This window comes from Lepidochelys olivacea, assembly GCF_965140295.1.
Source record: "Lepidochelys olivacea isolate rLepOli2 genome assembly, chromosome: 2".
NCBI lineage: Eukaryota > Metazoa > Chordata > Testudines > Cheloniidae > Lepidochelys > Lepidochelys olivacea.
This window is the reverse complement of record NC_140412.1, coordinates 224,589,603-224,607,036: the sequence shown is the minus strand read 5'-3', so window position 1 is coordinate 224,607,036 and position 17,434 is coordinate 224,589,603. Positions and strand designations below refer to the sequence as shown.

Here is a 17,434-nt window from a genome sequence, read left to right as displayed (position 1 = left end):
TCGCCTGTAAAGGGTTAAGAAGCTAAAGGTAACCTCGCTGGCACCTGACCAAAATGACCAATGAGGAGACAAGATACTTTCAAAAGCTGGGAGGAGGGAGAGAAACAAAGGGTCTTGGTCTGTCTATATTCTGTCTTTGCCGGGGATAGACCAGAAATGGAGTCTTAGAACTTTTAGTAAGTAATCTAGCTAGGTATGTGTTAGATTATGATTTCTTTAAATGGCTGAGAAAAGAATTGTGCTGAATAGAATAACTATTTCTGTCTGTGTATCTTTTTTGTAACTTAAGGTTTTGCCTAGAGGGGTTCTCTGTGTTTTGAATCTAATTACCCTGTAAAGTATCTACCATCCTGATTTTACAGAGGGGATTTCTTTATTTCTATTTACTTCTATTTCTATTAAAAGTCTTCTTGTAAGAAAACTGAATGCTTTTTCATTGTTCTTAAGATCCAAGGGTCTGGGTCTGTAGTCACCTAGGCAAATAGGTGAGGCTTTTTACCAAACCTTGTCCAGGAAGTGGGGTGCAAGGTTTTGGGAAGTATTTGTGGGGAAAGACGTTTCCAAACAGCTCTTCCCCAGTAACCAGTATTAGTTGGTGGTGGTAGCGGCCAATCCAAGGACAAAGGGTGGAATATTTTGTACCTTAGGGAAGTTTTGACCTAAGCTGGTAAAGATAAGCTTAGAAGGTTTTCATGCAGGTCCCCACATCTGTACCCTAGCGTTCAGAGTGGGGGAGGAACCTTGACACAGGGTCTACCAGTGAAATTTCAGGTCTCATTTATCTGTGGGAGCTGGCCCTTTTAGCCTTTATCCACATTGGATAGTGGCCACAAGTTGCAACAGACTGCACATTTCTATATTCCCTTAATATTAGAATTCCGAATCCTAGTTGTCTTTACCCCACCAGTGCTTCCACGATGCTGTGAGGAAGGTGAAAACCTATTGGACCTTAGCCAGTTTGGCCCAATGAAAGAAAATCCTTTCCTCATCCCCCAAAAATAGGCAATTGGTCATACCCACAGTATCCTGGAAACACAGCTCACTATCTAAAACTACAGGGTGGGAAGGCAGGACAGCTGAAGAGGCAAAAGGCATCAGCAGTCTAGCGAGAAGTTTTTAAATTTGTTTTTTGAGGGAGGCAATCAGCTACAAGTCTCCCTTCTCCCCCTTAGCCAGTCACTGGGATACAGCAAACTTGAGGAGAGGGGAAGGCTAGCACAGGCATTTTGGGGCAGGTATTCCTCTCCCCCACTGGGAGTGGTGCATCCCCTTTTTGATCCAACCAGCAACATTCTCTCCCTCTCCCCCTGGCCTGACCTGTAGAGATGTGAGCATCATTTTTCAGGCACAAGCTTTCTCCCCTTCACCTCCGTTTTTGGGAACAGTACATTCTGCCTGTGGTCTGACCAGATGTCCCTATCTCCCTTCTGTCCCTGTTCAAGAAAGAGAAGTCCTCTTTTAAACACTGGAATTAGGTATGTCATACACATTGCAAAGATTAACATAAGGTCAGCCTGTGCTTCATGGAGTGTGTTATATTATCAATTATTTGAGAATATAAGAACTCTTGTTCAGCTGGTTAATCTTTTAGTAGTGGCACTTTTCAGTTGTTGAGTGCTTCTGTTTCTTCCCATGCATTTTGTCAGTCTGCTACTTCAAAGCACAATGTTAGGTTCAAAATTTGCCTTTTTCTGAATATTTATTTTCTGTTACCCAAGTAATACTTAAGACAACTATATCTGGAGGATAAGAGAAAAATTCTCTAATTTTTTCATTTAATTTACATTGTGCATTTGATAGCAATCTGTGCTTAGTCACTTTGACTCTCTCATGTTCCTGCTTTGTGTGAATCTTTCACACAGAAGTAGGGGAGGGAAAATTATTGTATTACACACAAAAAAGGAAAGCGGGGTTTAAATCCACAAAAATTGGTTGGGGAATTGCAGAAGTTGTAGTAGCTGAAACTATATTCAATTTATTTTGTATTCACTCTGGTTCTTTCTGCTTCGAGGTCAGACTAGATGATTGAATAATAGTCCCTTCTGGCCTTAAAAAATAAAACAAAAAAATCTATGAATCATATCCCCCATGCTCTTAGTTATGGTCCCAATCTATTTGCCTAGCCCATTCCAGTCTCCCCTTCTGCTCCCTGTCCTCAGTCAGTATTCCTCCATCCCAGCTTTCAGTCCCAGTTTCCTTCCCCCTTCACCAGCCTGAAAATCTCCATTCCAAGTTGTGTATTCCTAGGCCTTTTGTCCCAGTTTACTCCCATCCGAACCTGGCATCCAGCTCTTGTTCCTTGTGCATTTGAATCAGGCAGCTTCCTTCAGAAGGCTCTCTGGGCATCAGCAGTGTGAAGTACTGAGAGTTCAGGAGAGACACGCTTTAAGTTCTGGATCCTGGCTGCAATTTGCAGAGGAAGTCCTGTTTGGTCCCAGGCTGGAGCATGCTCAGTATGGATGGAATTTTTGGAGTTTTCAGCTGTGAAGCTGTAACAAGTCTCTGTGGAGCATGTACAAATTGCGATTTATTTTATTTATTTATTTTTAAGGCTTATAACTTGGCCAAATTTGGGTGGATTTTCATGGGTATGGCAAAAGGCACATGCCTGACATGAAGACCTTTGCCTGCCCCTAGAAAATTACAAGTCCCTGCTCCACAGTATTGGACAGTAGAGCTTTTCAAAGAAGTCTCCAGAATCTTTTTAACATGAGCAAAACAGCATATTTTTCACTAGCCTCAAACTTAGACATGGCTAAGCCATTTTGGCTGAAATACTGAGGCAGTCACCTGGCCTGGCAAATTTGTGTCTAACTAATTAAAGTTTATCAGAGTTAAGAGTTGAAAACATGGACTTACAATGGGAAGCGTCGGGCTAACTTAATAGATGATGCTACCAGCCCCTGTAATAAATATGGATTAAAACCTCATAGTGTAATAAAATAACTCCTTGGTTCCTTTTATTGAATGTTTAACATTTACTTCTTTAATTAAATTAGGAACAATTAGATGTAGCCCTCTCCAAAATATGCAAGAACTTTGATATCAATCATTATACCAAGGTGCAGCAGGCTTACAGACTACTTGGAAAGACACAGGTTAGTACTTATTCTTCATATTTTATAAAGAAAATAAATGCTGCCACAATATTAAGTTGGCAAGGACTACCTTGGAAACTTATTTATTGACCGCGCTCTATCTTGTTCGCATACGTGTTTATAAAGACTTTAGCAATGCTCATATTTGTTGTGATCGGTTGCATGGTAATGCAAAATGTCGTTTCTGATCAATATGGAGCTGTTGTAGCCATTCCATACTAGAGGTTGCAGCTGAGTTTAAACCCAGTTTATGTAACTGTCTTGCCGATCTAAAACCTTGGATAGGATTGCAATACTCTTTTGGTTAAGTCACGTTTCATTAAGATATACGGTAGTTACTGGAGAATCATGATAACAGGGGGATCCAGTTAACTCCAACCTGGATAGTAGAGGTCGGAGCGATATATATATTTTAAAGAGCTCAAGGAAAGTAGGAGCTAGGACTGAGGATGTTCTGGAGAGACCTTAGTAATAGACAAGCTTGAGGAGGAAAGTTAGGCTGAGGTTTGTATTGTGGTGCTGGTGTCTCTGGGTTATCAATAAAACAGCCCCCCAGGGAAGGGGTAGTTTGGACACTATCTCAGGGTCTCTGTGTTCTGTTGAGGATGAGGTAAGGACTTAGCCCAGGTTTTCCTGGTCATGGATTTGTTGATTTATCTGGCAATGTGTGAGGCCTGGTTGACCTTAGAATGCTAATTTTTTAACAGTGCTTTAATCCATGTGGATTTGCTCTTTTCAGTGCTTTTGTTGTTGTGGCAACAACATAATTTTTCAAGTGTATGTAAATTGTTTTTTGGTGCTTTGGTTTTGGTCCTATTTTATTTATTAACTTAAAGCATTTTTCAAAAGTATTAAAATACTCCAAAATAAGCAGTTGTGTCAGGAAAAAGATGGTAATCTGTAAATTTTTTTTAATGTATTTGGAAGAATCAACTCATTTATTAAATGCAAGGCTTTAAAAGTATATAGAACCCATCTGTGGTTCCAAAGTATAATGTATGATATGTTGGGAAATGTCAATAAGCAAATTAATCAAACATACGTAAATAATTAAACATTTTTTAATGAATGTGGCTAACTTGTGAGAGTTTTCTGATCAACAGAATGAAACAGTGAGTAGTATTTTAGACCTTACATACATCATAAAGCAGGAACTTTTTTTCTTAACTGACATTACTGATACTGCAGTATTGGCTATATTTTTATTTGAAAGATGTCAGTTCTAGACATGTCCTGAAACACACTTCAGTATATGCAGAGCACAAAATGAAGTCTCCCTATTTTAATTGCTGTTCATTTTGGGTAACTTTAGTACCAAACCTTTTTAAGGCCTTCATTTTTCATTCTATTTAGATTATGTAATTCAAGCTAGGTTTAGCGGAAAATGCTCCGATTGATTATTTGCTTCTCTGTTCTGTATTTGGAAAGAAGCAGAATGACATTCGTATCTTACTCTCTTCCATCAGTAACTGGGGAGGAAGATAAAAGGCAACTATTAACTTTCACTCAGAAGTGTTTAACTTTATCTGGTCCTGTGGAGTTAAGAATATTAAAAGAATGGCTAAGGAGCTCTCTGAAACGTTAATTTTTTTGTTTGTTTTTTTTTTAAACAAATCTTGGAACACTTTGAAAGTTCCAAAGGACTGGAAAAACTAATGTTTTACCGATATTTAAAAAGGGTAACGGGAAAACCCAGGAAACTATAAGGCAGTTAGACTGATCTAGATCCTAGGCAAAATCATGGAAAAACTGATAGGGGATGCAATCAGTAAAATATTAAAGATGTTAACATATTTAATGCCACTCAATGTGTTTGCGTGGAAAATAGGTCTTGTCAAACTAGATATAATTTTTGATGCGATTACAACTTTGGGCTTGTAAATATAACTGTGTTAATGTAATATACTTAGCCTTCTGTAAGGCATTTGGCTTTGTCCTGCATGATCTGATAAAAAAAAAATAGCATTCTGCAAAATCAATGTAATTCACATTAAATAGATTAAAAATAGGTTAGCTGATAAATCTTTAAAAAGATTGTAAATGGGAAATAGTAATCAAATGTGTTGTTTTTGTTTTTGTTTTTTTTTTCCCTAGTGGGATCCCACAGGGATCTGTACTCACCCCAATGCTATTCACTATCTTTAGTAATGATCTGGAAGAAAATATAAAATTGCTGGTAAAAACTGCGGATGACACAAATTGAAGTGGTAAATAATGATAGGGACTGATGAAATGATAAGACCCACCAAGACTATATGAAAGGTTTCAGAGTAACAGCCGTGTTAGTCTGTATTCGCAAAAAGAAAAGGAGTACTTGTGGCACCTTAGAGACTAACCAATTTATTTGAGCATAAGCTTTCGTGAGCTACAGCTCACTTCATCGGATGCATACTGTGGAAAGTTTAGAAGATCTTATTATATACACACAAAACATGAAAAAATACCTCCTCCCTGGTCTCTCTGGTCACGCGATTATAGACATGAAAGTCATTATTTTACAACAAAAAAACTTCAAATCCAGACTCCAGCGAGAAACTGCTGAATTGGAATTCATTTGCAAATTGGATACAATTAACTTAGGCTTGAATAGAGACTGGGAGTGGCTTAGTCATTATGCAAGGTAGCCTATTTCCCCTTGTTTTTTCCTCGCGCCCCTCCCCCCCCGACGTTCTTGTTAAACCCTGGATTTGTGCTGGAAATGGCCCACCTTGATTATCTTACACAATGTAAGGAGAGTGGTCACTTTAGATAAGCTATTACCAGCAGGAGAGTGGGGTGGGAGGAGGTATTGTTTCATGGTCTGTGTGTATATAATAAGATCTTCTAAACTTTCCACAGTATGCATCTGATGAAGTGAGCTGTAGCTCACGAAAGCTTATGCTCAAATAAATTGGTTAGTCTCTAACGTGCCACAAGTACTCCTTTTCTTTTCAAGACTGTATGGTAATGTGAGCTCATTTGAACAACATATGTTTTAACAGAGCCAAGTGGTAGGTTATACATCTGGGAACAAAGAATGTAGGTCACACTTACAAGGTGGGTGAATGTGTCCTGTAGAGCAGTGACTCTGAAAAGGACATAAAGGTCTGGTAGATAACCAGATGAACTTAACCAATCAATGTAATGCTCTTCTGCTTTTCCTTCCTTTTTCAGACAGCGATGGACCAACTACATATGCACTTCACTCAAGCCATTCACAACACAGTGTTCCAAGTAGTTCTTGGGTACGTAGAGCTGTGCGCAGGAAACTCGGATACCAAATTTCAGAAGCTACAGTACAAGGACCTCTGCACAGTACGTGGTAACATAGTTGTCTTACATAGTATTTGCATACTTTTTTCTTTGCATATCACCTTTAACATGTCTCATTTTAAGACTGTGTGTGTGTGTGTATATTTATATTATGGTTATTAAAATGATCTTAATTTCAGCTGTTGTTACAATCACTTAATAAAATTTGCATAGAGTTAATGAGAGACTAGTTCATCAAAATCCTGTGTGGGTTTGGATTAAGATGATACTTGGTACTTTGAGATTCAAAAGTGTGATCATACACTCAAATTAGTGTTAAAAAAGAGAGACAGAAATTTCAGACCACAAATAGGAGATAAATACTTCATACTTCTGAATTCAGGGCTTGATGTTTACCCAGAATTGCCATTGATTTCAGTGAATTCAGGATCAGGCTCTGAGTTGGAATAGTGCGTAACATAGTGAATTTCACTGAAGGCTTGATCCAAAGCAGATTGAAGTAAATGGGAATCTTTTCTCCTAATTTTGAGTCAGGTCCATAATTCCAGCAAATTAAAGAGACCCATATATGACTTTAATATTGAGATTCAAAAGCCTGATTAAAGGAGGCTTACACAATGTGGTTACAATACATTTTCCTTTAACTAGTATGCTTGCACGTGCTGTGTATCTGTGTATATCTCACTTTGGAAAAAAATTAAAATGTCTTGAACATATGATGTAGAATCCTATTCTATTTAAAAAACAGAAAACTAATTATAAGAATTTCCTTTCCTCAAAATATTAAATAAATGTATAACTAGCATCTATTACTGGGAATTTTTCAAAAATATTTTATTAGAAAAAGTGATTATTTTAAATGCTACTTTCAATATACTTTTTATCTTGCTTCATTTGTGATCATACCATTAAACTCTGAGGGATTTCATTACTTTTTGAAAAAATAGTGGAAAATTAGTGAGCTCAGAGGTACTTCAGTTCAGCCAGACATTGACATGAAACTTGAAATTGTATCTCTAGATTGAAGGTACTGAAAGAAATTTGTGTATCACAGATTGAGCCCTCAAATATTCTCACACTTGACCAAACCTTGACTAACTCAAACTTCTGACCAACTCCTTCAATCATTCTATTAAATCGAAGTATAGTAGCAAAAAGATTAAAATTCCTTCACTGATTATTATGCTGCTCTTTCATTTCTTAGAAATGTTCTGGAATTGCTTAGCTTCAACCAGTAAACACTTCTGCATTTAAGATTTTTTTTTTATTTTATTTAATAGGACACTCATGTTGATTTCAGGCCCAAAATATATTTTGAAAAGAGGAGTACAGACCCTAAGATCTGTGGTACTGGGAAGCTGATTTTCAAATCACCTTCAGAGGAGAGGAAGGGCTTATCCAATAAGGCTCCAGAAGGGTGGAGTAGAGAAGTGGCAGGGACCAGCAGTGGATGGCATTTCCATTATACAGATAAATTGATGCACAATGTGGTAAAAAGAATGAAGACACCAAATCCCTTGCTCTGTTCACTAAACCAGGGGTTCTCAAACTGTGTGTCGGGACCCCAAAATGGGTCACGACCCCATTTTAATGGGGTCGCAAGGGCTGGCATTAGACTTGCTGGGGCCCAGGGCCAAAGCCTAAGCCCTACCAGCCAGGGCCAAAGGCTGAGGGCTTCAGCCTGGGATGGTGGGGCTCAAGTTACAGGCCCCCTGCCTGGGGCTGAAGGCCCTGGGCTTTTGCTTTGTTCCTCCTGCCCAGGACAATGGGACTCTGTCTTTGCTCCCCCACCCAGGGCAGTGGAGCTCAGGTGGGCTCAGGCTTCGGTCCTCTGTCCTGGGGTTGTGTAGTAATTTTTGTTGTCAGAAGCGGGTCGCAGTGCAGTGAAGTTTGAGAACCCCTTCATTCTCTCTGAAGTCTGCTGCTTTTTCATGTTTCTTCATTCTCTTAAACTTTGATTTTTAAAAAAAAAAATTTAAAAAAATTCTTTTAGCATTGTTTTTTTTTTAAATTGAATTCTGCTGTTTCCTCTCCCTTCCATGACTTTCTAGAGTCCTCTGTAGTGATTCCCTTTCTTCACTGATATTTGTAACACTACCTAATTTAATTGTTTGCAGACTATAGTAATGTGCTGGTCCAATTTCTTTCAGACTCTCAATTAACTGTGTAGTGTTGGTAGTCTCCACTCCTGCTTACATCCTTACTATGTAGAAAGATTTATATGTTACTGGAAATTCTCAATTCCATGTTTTCTTAAAACAGCTTACCTTCTCTGAATTACAACATGGTTTCATATGTCATTAGCTTAATTGATTTTCTTTCTTTGTGAACAAAGCAAATAACTGATATTTTCAAGTTATGTGGCACTTCAGAGGTTACTGTCTGGTTCTCTGTATAAAGAGATTTGATGCACAGCAAAAGATGTCCCTATATTTAAGGCACAATGAATATGGCACAATAATATGAAGTTCTCTTGAAATATGGTATGATGTTGATTTAAAATTCTTGAAACACATTCCTCACTTTCTTGGTAAACTCTGTGTATCTCAGGGATCTAGTGCAAAGTGACAATTAAGGCTAGTATTAGTATGTATTTCAAATAGTTCTGTAAAATGTTGGCTGCACAGTTAGTTGGTTCATTTTTTGATATTCTAATGAAAAATTGAAATGTATTTTTCAATAAGACTCATTCTCAGGTTGAGAGCCAAAAGCAAACTCTCTTTTCTCTCTCTCTTTCTCTCTTCTCCCCGCCCCCAACCATTTCCACATTTGAACATGGACTTTTGCACAAATCGTGAAAAGAATGACTTTGTGTGGCAATGATTGCAGAAACTTACTGAGACCAATGAATCTGATGCATCCGATGAAGTGAGCTGTAGCTCACGAAAGCTTATGCTCAAATAAATTGGTTAGTCTCTAAGGTGCCACAAGTACTCCTTTTCTTTTTGAGATCAAAATGCTTAGTGCAAAATTGCTTTAATTCATGTCAAAAGTCAACAAGATGATACAAATCCAACAAACCAGGTGTCTCTCAAAATTGGGCTTCCCTGGTTCCTCCACAGGACTGACAATTCCTGAGTTACTTTCTGGATTTCAAATCTGCCCCTCTGAGTCTACTTCAATTGCTTCTTTCCCCAGGTACTTTGTCATTCTCTCCCTGGACTCAAGGTTTGGAGCTCTCAACTGAGAGTTAACTTCCTTTTTAAGATAAAAAAAAACAAGCCCTCTTGCTGTTCAGTACCTCCCCATCAATAGGCTTTTATGGTGTCTTCCTATTGCAGGATGTGGTCAGTGTCTAAGTCTGCCCATTGATGGAACCAGTTCTTTGACTAGGCCCAATTAGGTTTAAATGTAATTGCCTATTGCAATACCTTCATAGGAGAAGTAAGACTGAATAAAACTTTCAGGCTGGAACATTACAGCAATTCTATTTCATTCCCACTTCTTCATAAAAAGGAACCCACCATATTCAGCACTTGTATCAAGTTTGCCAGGTAGTAAGTAGTCTGAGACTAAAAAAATCAGCTTTATTTGTCTGTATCTAATAGAGCTAGGACCCTGTATGTTCATTACAATGTAAAATCAGGAAACTTTTAACATAAAAGTAGCTAATCAGCCCCAGGCTGCTTAGTCAAATTAAACATTTTCAGTCATATTAAATTTTAAATCTTCCCTTTGAGTAGATTTACTGTTGTGATTTTCTGGAAATCTTTCTGATGAACCCATTTGACTCTGTTTGATGTGTGTTCTGGAATGAAATTCAGAATGTCTCCAGGGACGTTTGCTTGTATAACAAAAACGTATGCCAAATCAATAGATTTAGGATGCTGTGATGGCACTTGCAGATTCCTTAAAAGTACTCTTTTGTTATTCTTGAATAGTGACTGCTGGAGTCCCAGGTGAGGATATCCATACTTGAGAAACTTTATTTTCAAAATTTCTTGCATTCATGTTCTATGCAGTAATGGGTTTTTTTTTTTAACCACTAAAATAACCTGTCTATAAACCTTCAGTGAACACTGTATATGGAATGCTAAAATGTTTGTCTGTATTTTGCGCTGAATCTACCATAATATATATTACCTATTTATTTTATATGTATACTTGTTCCGAAGTCAGGTTTTGATTGCATGCTAATGTAAAAAAGCATTATTTTCTCTTCATTCGTTCTTGGTCATGTACAGCATATTGCAAGCCAGTGTCCTAATAAGCCTGTTGCAAGCCTGTTGTTCAATTAACTTCCTTGCTGAGCTTGTTTGTTCTGCGGGCATGTTCTGTCCGAACTGCTACACATCCTTCTTTTCTGTTGATTAGTTCTGCAGCAGAGAAGCTTTGAGATACGTTCCCTATACATTAATTTTGTTTCCCTGAGCCTAGTTCAAAGAAATTCAGCTGTTCATTTTACTTACCTGCCTTGTGAAAATGGATTTATTTTGGGACCTAATCAGTATACCAGACCCTCGCTAGAACGCGGGATTTGGGATCCATGCACGGTACCGCGTTAACGTGGGGAAATTAGTTGCAATTAAAGTAATTAAATTTGGAATCCAAGGCCACGACAGCGTTGTATGCAAAATCGCGACATATAGATGCGCGTTCTAGCGAGGGTCCGGTGTACTGTTGTTTTCTGTTTAAGCTTGCTGGCTATCTTGAAGTAGAAACATCTCCATTTAGAGATCTGAAAGATTTAAGTTTTTGTTCTTAGTTCACTGTGTCTCAGTATGTTTTTATATTGGTTCTTGCCAACTACGCTAGAAGCACTATGGTTACTGGTCAGTGAATGGACCAGCATGGTTCCTCACATGCTAAGTGCTATTTGTATGGATTTATTCAAGCAAAGTGGATTATGTTTCTTATAATGCATGACCACCTTGAGAATTCATTATGTCAGGAGCACATTAAACTATCTAAAGTATTAACATATGAATACTGTTTGAAGTAACATGATAGTTTTGAAAGATTATTTACATTCATATGGCACAAATCAATCCAAATTATTGTGTATCCCTTCATGAATTAAATGCAGCTCGTTTTGATGTGAAATATAGCTGTTTTTAACAGCGCAGAGCAACTTACATAACCATTTAGGGGAGGTAATAGAGGATGACACAGCCAATTGAAATGGCAGGGTAGCTTGCTGAGTTAAGCAAAATCATAAAATGACAGAATTGTAGGGCTGGAATGAGCATTGAAAGGTCATCTAGTCCGCCCCATGTGCTGAGGCAGGATCAAGTATATCTAGACCATCCCTGACAGGTGTTTGTGTAACCTGTTCTTAAAAAATTTCCAAAGGGGGGAATTCCATGTCCTCCCTTGAAAGCCTATTTTAGAACTTAACAATCCCTTGTAGTTAAAGTTTTTCCTAATATCTAACCTAAATCTCCCTTGCTGCATTATAAGCCGATTACTTCGTATTCTACCTTGAGTGCACCTGGAGAACAATTTATCAGAGTCCTCTTTATAAAAGCCATATCTGAAGACTTTAATCAGGTCCCCCTCCCCCACACTCTTCTTTTTCAAGACTTAAACATACCCGGGTTTTTAACCTTTAATAAGTCAGGTTTTCTAAACCTTTTATCATTTTTGTCGCTGTCTTCTGGACTCTCTCCAATTTGTCCACGTCTTTCTTAAAGTGTGGTGCCCAGAACTGGACACAGTTCTCCAGCTGGGGTGCCAAGTAGAATGGGACAATTACCTCCTGTCTAATATATGACGGTCCTGTTAATACACCCCACAATATTAGCCTTTTTTTGCAACTGAATCACATTGTTGACTCATAATCACTTTGTGATCCACTATAACCCCCAGATCCTTTTCAGCAGTACTACCACTAGCCAGTTTTCCCCCTTTTTTAGCTGTGCATTTGATTTTTTTTTCTTTTTAAGTGTAGTATATTGTACTTGTCTTGTCTTTCTTTAATTTCATCTTGTTGAATTCAGACCAGTTCTCCAATTTGTCAAGATTATTTTGTATTCTAATCCTGTCATCCAAAGTGTCAGCAACCCCGCCCAGTGGTGTCACCTGCAAACTTAATAAGCATATTCCCAACTCTGTTATCCAGGTCATTAATGAAAATATTGAATAGTACCAGACACAGGACAAACCTCTATGTGACCCTGCTTGATACATATCCCCATTTTGCCAGTGAACCCTTGATAACTACTCTTTGAGGATGGCCTTATAGTAATTGCACCAAGAACACATTTTTCTAATTTGCTTATGAGAGTGTCATGTGAAACTGTCTGAAAAGCCTTACTCAGATCAGGATATATATCGCATCTACAGCTTCCCCCTATCCATTAGGCCAGTAACTCAGTCAAAGAAGGAAACTAGGTTGGTTTGGCATTATTCTTGCCAAATTCATATTGGATATTACTTATAACACACATCCTATAGGTGGTTACATATTGATGATAATTTGTTCCAATATCTTTCCAGGTTTCGAAGTCAGGCCTTCTGATCTACAGATCTCTGGGTCCTCTTTGTTCCCCTTTTTAAAGATATAGGTACTGTGTTTCTCCTCCTCTGGGACCTCAGCTGTTCTCCAGGAGTTCTCAAAGATAATCACTAACAGTCCCAAGATAGCTTCAGCTAATTCCTTATGTACCCTGGGATGAATTTGATCAGGGCCTGCCAACTTGATTACATCTAACTCATTTAAATATTCTTTAACCTGTTCTTTTCCTCTTTTTGCTTGTATTCCTTTCTCATCATTGTAAATATTGTGTTAAGCATCTGGTAGCAATTTAATATAAATAAAACATAATACTACAAAATTTTGGTCTTAGTTTTGACAATATATATAGTGTCTATGATATGTCTGTGAATAACATCAGCAGGAGACTTTTTTTGTTATCTTAAACACAGTGCCATCTTTTCTTCATGTTTTAGAGAGGACTGGTGCTATAACTTAGTAATTTATGGCCATATGGTTGTCGAAGATTGTACTCACAGGTGCCCAACTTATTTACACTGTGCAGTTATGTTGACTCGATATGAAATCTGCCCAGAATTATAATTAATAATAAAAAAACTGAAAAGACTTAATGATTAATGTGAGGTCTCAAGATACTTTCACCAGGGACATATATTAACTCTAAAGAATGATCCTCATGAGTATTTAATCACTGGCAGAGTGTAAGTGAATATGAATGGCCTGAGCAGTGTATCTTACAACCAGGAATATTACTCAAGTGAGAGAGACAAGTGAACCTGACTGAGTAGAAAATAAAAGTATGCTTCCATTTCAGATTATAATTGTTTCTAATAAAGCTGAGAAAATGGGAAGGCTTAAGTAACATCCACATTTATTTGTATATCTCTCCAGTTTATATTTGCTATCAAACCACACTTAATTTTCAAATGTTTACCTACTTTTTCTTCAAACATCTTTTGACCACTAAGAATTCTCAGTGTTAAGAAACCACAAATAATAGATCAGTAGATAATCAAAAGATGTGAATCCCTTGGAATGAAACTGATGCTAAAATTTTAGCCCTATGTATGTAGTATTTGGTAATTTAGATAATTTGGATAGGATTCCATTATTTTGTGTGTTTAAAACAGAATAGCTAAGGTTTTGACATATTGATTTTTACGTGAGTGGGTACCTCGTATGTTTGAAGCCTTATACAGCCATTGAACAAACTTCACTGAGAATTAAAAGTTAAATCATAGGTATTGAGGGAGGCTAATTAAGGAGTATAGCGACAACATAGTAAACTTTGCAAAGTAATTCTAGTTATTATCATAACCTAACCTTGCAGAAGTCTACTTTGGGTAAAGAAATAGCAGAAATGTATGAACTGCTCACCACAACTCGATTCACGTAATTTAAGTGTTAATTTCAGGCCTAGGTGGGAACATTTAAACATGAACATCATAAAGCAACAGCACTCTAAAATGCAGACTCAATCGGGCACATTCTTTTAAATTTTCATCCAGATTTGAGGCTTTGCCTCTTGATGGCAAATGAACCAGAATGATGAGTTTATCATCTCATATATTGCACGATCTCTGTGCTGTCCCTGCTTGCCCTTACCACATAGGAGATGAATGTATTTGCTTTCTTGCTGCATAACTCCAGTGTAGAAATATGTATTATATTCAATTAAAGCCTTTTTATGAGGTTGATGGTCTGCTCTCTAATGAAATCTTAAAATGCAAATGGCAGTGTTTGAGAGGGTTTTGCTTAGCCTTCAATCTAGACAATTTGGACAATCTAGACAAACCAAGTTGGCCTCTCGGTGCTACTGCACATATTAGAGTAATTTAATTATTGTGGTGTCCAGAGCCTTTAAGCAAGATAGGGGCCCCATTGTACTGGGTACTGTGCAAACGCGGAGAGACAAAACCTGCTTTGAGGAGCTTACACTCTAAATAGATAAGGCAGGAAAAGGGTGAGAGAGGAAACAGAGGCACAGAAAGAGAAAGTAATCTGTCCACAAGGTCACCCAGTGGACCAATGGCAGAGCCGGGGCAGAGTCTAGATCTCCAAACTCTGTCCTGTACCCTAGCCAATAGACCACACTGCCTCCCTTTTTATTCTGACTGTGCTAGAGATACAATTAGGATAAATACATGTGAAATAAATGTTTGGCATTGGTCCGGTTTCTAGTGAACAGTGGTCAAAATATCAAAACCAGCATCTTAACAAATTAGTCCTTGTAGAGAGCCAAGCATTGAGTGGACATTCACAGATTGTAGTCCCCTCCAAAACAGGGATGACTGTGTAAACTTTTAATGGTGCAGTTCGTATTGTATGTTTCGCAACCAATATAAGACCTAAAGTAACTCTCTAACATTTTTATTTGAAACTAAAACTCGTAAGTATTAAGCACTTCACAATCCCATGTTGGGACTGGGTAACAAATGGCAAAACAGCCTCTCTTTTTTGTTTATTCGGAAAACTGAGCTGAACTGTTAGTTTTCTCACAGGCCTAACTTTTCTTTTCTGTAGCATATTACATCAGACAGCTACATTCCATGTCTTGCTGACCTATGCAAAGCACTCTGGGAAGTCATGCTCAGTTATTATCGAACGATGGAATGGCATGAGAAACATGACCGAGATGAGGGAACTGCTTCGTCTTCTGGTAAGATATGACTTTTGAACTAATTCTCTTGTATTCTGTTTGAAAATAAAATACAAGTGTTCAAGTTACTAGTTTCTAGTCAGGTACTTCTGTGGCCCTGACCCTATAATATCTTAAATGTTGTTGTTTGTTTTGCTTATCTCCAGTATGTAGTTACTACTGTTTACATGTGTAATCACACATGCGCGCGCACACAGAAACATTACTTTGGAGACTATAAATAATCCGATTGTTTATTAAACTATTCTTTAAAATATCCAGATGTCAACTAGAGTGTGTCATTCTTTAAAAACTTATTTTTTTTCCCTTTAACATTATGTGCTTGCATTTGGAGTCATTATTAATCCATACTTCCTTGAATTTAGTATAGAAAAAACAAATACTGCTGAATACTTGAGTGTCTTAAGCAATTTAAAGCTTCATATATAAAACTGGTAATTTTAAGGGCTGCAACTGTTTCTTAGGTGAGAAACAGGCAAGGTATCAATTTTATGTTTCAGATTTCTTGGAACTATGTCAAAATGTGTAAAACAGACTTTAAGTTTAGTAAATTGGGCTACTGGGATGTTTATTGGGGGAAGTAGCTTTAAAACCGAGTAATATGATTCTCTGTTAATCAATTCAATTATTTTTTGGAATGTTTTGGAAGTGATTCTCCTTACTACAGCCTTTGTCATCTTCGCTCAGTCTGATCTTTGCACTTCTATGCCAACTTACACACCTGGAACTGCCACCCTAAGGCCTGCAACGCTCCTTCACCTTACATCCAGGAAATCCAGAACCTCTGCCTTAAAACCCACCTGTTCCATGGCACATTGTGACTATAGTATCATCTAGTCTTGAGTAGGCTGTTTTTGAATTGTCCTAGTACACTCCTTTAGCATTCCAAGCACTTGAACCTGTTTGTCTTGCACAGCCCTCTTATACACAGGTTGCACTGTACATAACTTGAATTGATGAGAGTATCTAAAGACAAACATTGTCTACATTCCTGTTAGTCAAGATACTTGGATATGGCAGTAGACGTAGAGTGAAATTCTGGCGCCATTGAAGTCAATTGCAAAACTTCCATTGACTTCAATGGGAGAGGATTTCACCCATGGTCTTTATATCTGCAGACCAGTAGAAACAGTAGCTTCTCTCTCTCTGACAGGTATTTCTGGTAATGCTGTTGCAGATATTTCTCCTTCTCTGTTATAAAAAGCTTGATTTGTGTAAAACAAGTAAAAAAATGTTGTCATCCTTTAGAATGAACTGTGAAGAAAGAATAAAAATGGAGGTGAGAGAAACAGGAGAAAATGGACTAATCTTACCACTCTCTGTACACTTTGAAATCCACCCCTGCATATAAACATATATTTTGAAGTCACACTTACCCACGGTATTAAAATTGATTACATTTGCAGTCGTTTAGATTGCCTCTCTACTTCAAAGTTGAAAGCATAATAAATGTATTTTTTCTTCTAAGGGCCTTTAATATATTGCGTAGAGTATTTTTTAAATTAATGAGGGCTAATTTATTAAAAGTAGTATTGCAAATTCAAGTATTCTCCATATGACTAAATTAAAATTCAGATGTTTCTTTTGATGTGCCCCTTAGGGGGAAAAAGTCTTTATTAATCCCCTTTTCTATTCCATTTTACATTATCAATAATACTTTTAAATATTTAAAACTTCTTCAGCATATTCTGTTTTTAAGTTATGCTGTGGAGGTGGATTCTATTGTGAAAATTTGGCTCTCTTTTCTACCTATATAATAATTCAGATATCCTAAAATAAGTGTATGCCACAGCACTGTTGTAATAGCCCATTTCTTTATAATCCTTATATCATTTGTATAACAGACCATTCCCACGAGAGTGGTTATTTCTGGTGCTGCTTAAAACTTTGAATTAAGCAGTGTTCTATATTACTGCAAAACCCATTTTAAAAGAGCCGTTAAGGGTTCTCAGGACAAATTGTTTGGTGGCCTCAGAGTGCGGCCACCAA

The 17,434-nt window shown here is 37.5% G+C and overlaps 1 protein-coding gene across 2 annotated transcripts in view; it reads left to right on the top strand.

Moving 5' to 3' along the window:
- Positions 1-17,434, top strand: part of VPS50 (VPS50 subunit of EARP/GARPII complex) — a 207,390-nt gene that overhangs the window by 63,144 nt on the left and 126,812 nt on the right. For both annotated transcript variants that reach the window (XM_084620900.1, XM_084620899.1), the window contains exons 11-13: positions 3,000-3,098; positions 6,252-6,392; positions 15,310-15,445. In XM_084620900.1, coding sequence (XP_084477026.1) covers positions 3,000-3,098; positions 6,252-6,392; positions 15,310-15,445 — 376 coding nt within the window. The remainder of the gene's footprint in view (positions 1-2,999; positions 3,099-6,251; positions 6,393-15,309; positions 15,446-17,434) is intronic.